Below are 5,079 nucleotides of genomic sequence, written 5' to 3' on the forward strand. Positions count from 1 at the left end.
TCTTTTTTTTTTAATATATTTTAGCTTATTTTTCATTTCAATGAACATCTACAGAGATTTTGGAATTCCATTCATTCATTGTTGCACCCTTCTCCCGGCAGCCCCCACTCCCGGCAGCCCCCCACTCCCAGCTGGGGAGTGACATGAGCCATGGCATTACCTGGCCAGTGTCACTCCCTGAACAACTTGTGTAGACATTTTTGACTGGAAACCTCAATTCCCGTGTAAACTCATCCAAAATGCAATAAAATATTTTAGTAAAGAAATAGAAAGCTTCATTATTTCTGAGAAGAGTGAATTTGGTATTTAGGATATTGTCAGCCTTATGAGAACATCAAGTAGATTTTTATGTGGGCTGACTTAATTGCTTTTAAGTTAATTAATTAGTTAATACGTGAACACATTCATTTTGCAATAAACTCAAAATATACGGAATCATGTGGAAGGAAAAAACAAAATCGTTCTTTCCATCTCTCGTTCTCCTCGGCTTAAATTTGAGATTGCACCCTAGACATCGTGAGTGATGCGTGGTACAAAGCAGATGTTTCGGATTGTGTTCTATCCTTCCAAAGAGAACGGGTTTTTGTTTGCTTGGTTGGTTTTGCACGCAGTTGACCTGGCCGGATTCAGGCTCCAGGTGCTGGCTGTCCGCAGTCCAGCGGTCGCTTGTCTTTCAGCTGAACTGAGTGGAGTTCGTTCCCTCAGTGCCTAGGTCCGGAGGCAGCCAGCGACGCAGGCCGATGCTGCTCTCACAGCCCGGCGTTTTGTCTCTGTGCCTTCCTCCTGTATGAGTTCTCTTTCCCTCCTTGCTGTTCAGCCCCTGGGGGGTGGTGGTTGTGTCCGGTCAAGTCAGAAGTGACTCACAGCTGGCCCTCTGGTGGGTTTGCAGAGGCTGTAAATGACACTTTTCTCCAGCATAGCGGCTGGAGGTTTTGAACCATGTGCCTTTGGGCCGGCAGCCCAGCTCCTCACCACTGGTCAGCAGAGCTCCCCACTCCCCATGTTAGATGCCTCGCTCTGTCTTCACGATGTTCAGCGGGCCCACGTGGCCGCGCCGTGGGTGTCGCTGCTCCACTGGACACCAGCAGGGATTGACTCTCGGGGTCATGAGCTGTCCTCTCTCTGGTAGCCTCGCCAATGCAGGCCTGTAGGACACTGCCTGACGCCCTGAACAGCCTGGTTCGTGCACCTGGCCTCAGGTGTACGCGACTCACAGTGGCCCTGGCACAGCAGGACCCCCCACGTTGGCCGGTGCCGTCCTCACCACCTCTGCTCCATGGGAACCCAGTGCCCCAGCTGTTGCCGTCGCCTCCAGCTGTCTGCTTGCTTTTGGTCACTTCCTGTCCTTAAGGACGTTCTGACCAGTGTTTGACAGCTCTCGTTACCCGTGAGAGCATTGTTCAGGTGGGGTGTGTGGCCAGTTCCGGAAATATGAATACATCCTGGTACGTTCACGGGAGAACAGTAGTGATGAAGAGCTGTGGTAATGTCAGGTGCTTAGTTTGTGCATCTCGTGGCCCAGAGGTAAGGAATCTCACCACCAAACCAGAGGTACATGGTTTGGATCCACCAGCTGCTCCACAGGAGAGGACGGGCAGTCTCCGCCCGTGCGATTTCCCGCCTCTGAAAACCTGCAGCAGGTCAGTTACGGGTCGGCTCCGACCGTGACCACCACCACCACCACCACATCTGAGTTGTGTGTTGCTTTCCGTCACAGGGCGTGACGCTGACGGCCGCCATCGGTGGTGCGGACATGCCTGTGGTCATCACAGTGCTGAACAGCTACTCCGGCTGGGCCCTGTGTGCGGAGGGCTTCCTGCTCAACAACAACCTGCTCACCATCGTGGGCGCGCTCATCGGCTCGTCAGGGGCCATCCTGTCCTACATCATGTGTGTGGTAAGGAGCTCGCCGGGGGGCAGGGACAGCAGTGCTTCCTGGGAGTAAGTGACCAGGACTGCTTCATAGAAGGCAGTCGTAATTACGGAGATATTTAGGAACACGGTACAGAGATCTGCTGCAGTGTGCCCTGTCTGGGATAAGCCCTGAGGATTGAGCTTCGCCTCCTTGTCTTCTGTTACATATAGATTTACACATGCGTACTTCTGTGTCTGATCATATCGTCTGCCATTCAGTTCCATCTCATTGATGATTTCCTAAAGCTAAAAGTCCCTCCACGCATACTGTTTGAGGGTACTGCAGACCGTCATACGGATACGCACTACAAAATTTATATTTTCTCAGTGTGCTCTTACGCGGCTTGATCGCCTTTTCTCCTTTACGTTGTGTATCTTTGGGATTTTGGATGTTAGGATGGATTCCTTGAAGTGTGAAAGGGTTTATGTAATTATCTAAAACCAAAGCAGAGTCCCTCATTGCTGTGGAGGGAGAACCCACTCACAGCTGACCCCGGGGGCTTGGAGGCTGTGAATCACGCAGGATTCTGCTGTCTTTCTCTCGTTGTTGGTGGATTTGAACGGCTGGAGACGCCTGGCCTCTCTGCTGCCTGTCACCACTGAGCTGAGTGGTGGACTTAGCTTTACAGAAATCCCACAAGTGTTTGGCTTTAACGGACGGATTTATTCTGTCCCAGATTTAGGGCTTTTTCTCTCTGCCTCCTCTAGGGAAGCCCTTTGTCCTCTCCATTTGGGGTCTGGCCTCCCTTGGGGATCTGCATGTATGTTGGCATCCATCCCCCCAGGACCTCGAAGCTCCCAGTTCTCCTTTCTGGGTGCCGAGGTCTCTCTTTGCTGCTTCTCTCTCTTTGTTCTCCTATGAGATAAAAGGGGACACCTGCCACACTCCAGGGAAAGCCCCCTCCCATGGGCTGAGAGCTCTGATCTGAGTCAGTTATCCCCTGACAGCTGACCACATGGGATCACGGCACGAGTGATTACATCGTCACGTATTTCCCACACCGGGTTCCAGCCTGGTCAGTGCATGGCAGATGCGCCCATTATGGACTCCCTATGGTCACTGCTCTGTTGTCTCCTGAAACCTGTGCATTTGCCACGCCCACTGTCATCAGGAATGGTCTTGAAGGGTTATGGTCAGCACAGCTGTTTAACGAAAGAAAAGAAGGAAGGAACAACATAGATACTTCTTAGCTTCCTTTTTACCTTTAATTCGCTTCTTGGTAGCAAGCAAGTGTTCAGCAAGTAAAGATTTGACTAAAAACCTTTTTCAAATGATAGATCTTGCGTTTTAAGTAAATCGTTTGAGTGGTTGTTCAAGTAGAGGAATGGAACTAAGTGGAATGTTGTGAGATGCCGTTGAGTCAGGGACAACTTGTGGGGACCCTCAGATCCGAACGCTGCTCTCTTCTGCACCTTCCTCATCATCCTGACACCCCAGCCCATTGCCTCAGACACTGTGTCAGTCTGTCGCACTGAGGGTCTCTCTTTTACCAACCCCTCCATCTTTCCAAGCCTGCCTCTGTCTCCAAGGAATACCCAACGTCTCTGAGCAACATGTCCAAAGTAGATGAGGTGAAGATTTGTCAAGTTGGCCTCTAGAGAGAGTTCTCACTGCACTTGCTCCAAGAAATTTCTGTTCTTTTGACAGTTGCTGGCTACTCAGCACTTTTCTCCAAAGCCACAATTCAGAGGTATCAGTTCTCCTGTCATCCTTAGTCATTGTCCAACTCAGATGCATAGCAAGTAATTGAAAAGACCACGAATCATGTGCTCCTAACTTGTTTTTTAAATTTTTTTTATTATTAATTTCAATGAAAATTTTCAGACTTTGGATTTCCATTCATTCATTGTTGCACTTTTCTCCCCTCCCAACCCCCCCCCCCTTACTTTTCAAACTGACCTTATTGTACCTCAGTTCTTTGGAGAGATCCTTAATGCAGACATTCTGAATGGTATATTTCTCCTTATCTCCTGACTGCTGGTACCAAGGGTGGTGATGGTGGGTCCAAGTAAGATAAAGTAGTTTAATTTGGTTAATTCAGGTAGGAAAAAGGAGAGGTAGTATGTCTTCAATGTTGTTGTCTTGTACTCCAAGAGTCAGAACTCCAGGAGGTTTTCATTAAAAATTAGATGTCTTTATGGTTTTATGGGAAAATCTGCAGTTAGGAATCTCTCCAAATTATTGAGGAGTAATGATGTCAGATTGAGGACTGAGGTCTGTCTGACTCAAGCCGTGGTCTTTCCAGTTACTTGCTATCTATCTGAGAGCTAGACAATGAATAAGGACGACAGAAGAATTGACGCCTTTGTGCTGTGGGGTTGGGGAAGAGCACAGAACATCCCATGGACAGCCAAACAGACAGATACGTCTTAGAGAGGGTGCAACCAGAGAGCTCTTTGGAGGCAAGAATGATGAGGCTTTGCATGTTTCTAGTGGGTGCTGTTCCTTGCAGAGGACACGATGCTGGGAAGAGAGGAGGGTCAGCGAAGGAGAGGAAGACCCTCAACCAGGTGGATTCACACAGTGACTGCTGCAATGGGCTCCTGTGTGTCAGGAAGTGTGAGGACAGCACAGGATAGAACAGGGCTCAGATCTTTTGTTCATAAGGTCGCTATGAGTCGTACTTAACTCGACGGCAACATGGTTTTAGAACACGGTGTTTTCCTTAGAAGTCTTAGAGGTGCAGTGGCTAAGGACTGGCTCACCTGTCCATCCAGAGGTTGGTGGTTCGAATTCAGCTTAAACTGAAAGTCTTGTGGGAATTAGAATGCTGAAGTTAGCACCTTCTGGTAAAATGTTGTTTTCTATTGCTTTGACCATACTGTAAAACAAAGACTTTGATAGTTGAAATAAAAAATAAACTGAGAAGTTTTTAAATGAAAGCACTCAGGTTACTTGGAACTCTTTATAGCCACGTGTGTCTCATGTCTGAAAGGGGTCAGACTTCAGAATTATAGAATTTAGGAAGGAGAGGAAAAATTATTTGATGATGCTAGAAATAGGATTTTCTCTGGAAATGAATTTTTAACCCTAAGTTTGATGGTGCTTCTTGTGATGAATTTGAATGATCAGCAGGGGGCAGCAGACTCTCATTATTATTTAAGAAATGTCTGGTTTGTCGGGAAACAAATTTTAAAATTAAATGAGAGAAATTGAGGTGTTTT

At 47.9% G+C, this 5,079-nt stretch overlaps 1 protein-coding gene across 1 annotated transcript in view; it reads left to right on the forward strand.

Annotated features, from left to right (window-relative positions):
- Window positions 1–5,079, forward strand: part of NNT (nicotinamide nucleotide transhydrogenase) — a 172,064-nt gene that overhangs the window by 97,517 nt on the left and 69,468 nt on the right. Inside the window, exon 16 of the mRNA XM_006898607.1 lies at window positions 1,718–1,897. Within this exon, the coding sequence (XP_006898669.1) occupies window positions 1,718–1,897 (180 nt within the window). The remainder of the gene's footprint in view (window positions 1–1,717; window positions 1,898–5,079) is intronic.

This window comes from Elephantulus edwardii, unplaced genomic scaffold, assembly GCF_000299155.1.
Source record: "Elephantulus edwardii isolate Elephantulus edwardi_28Jun2011 unplaced genomic scaffold, EleEdw1.0 scaffold00235, whole genome shotgun sequence".
NCBI classification, from domain to species: domain Eukaryota; kingdom Metazoa; phylum Chordata; class Mammalia; order Macroscelidea; family Macroscelididae; genus Elephantulus; species Elephantulus edwardii.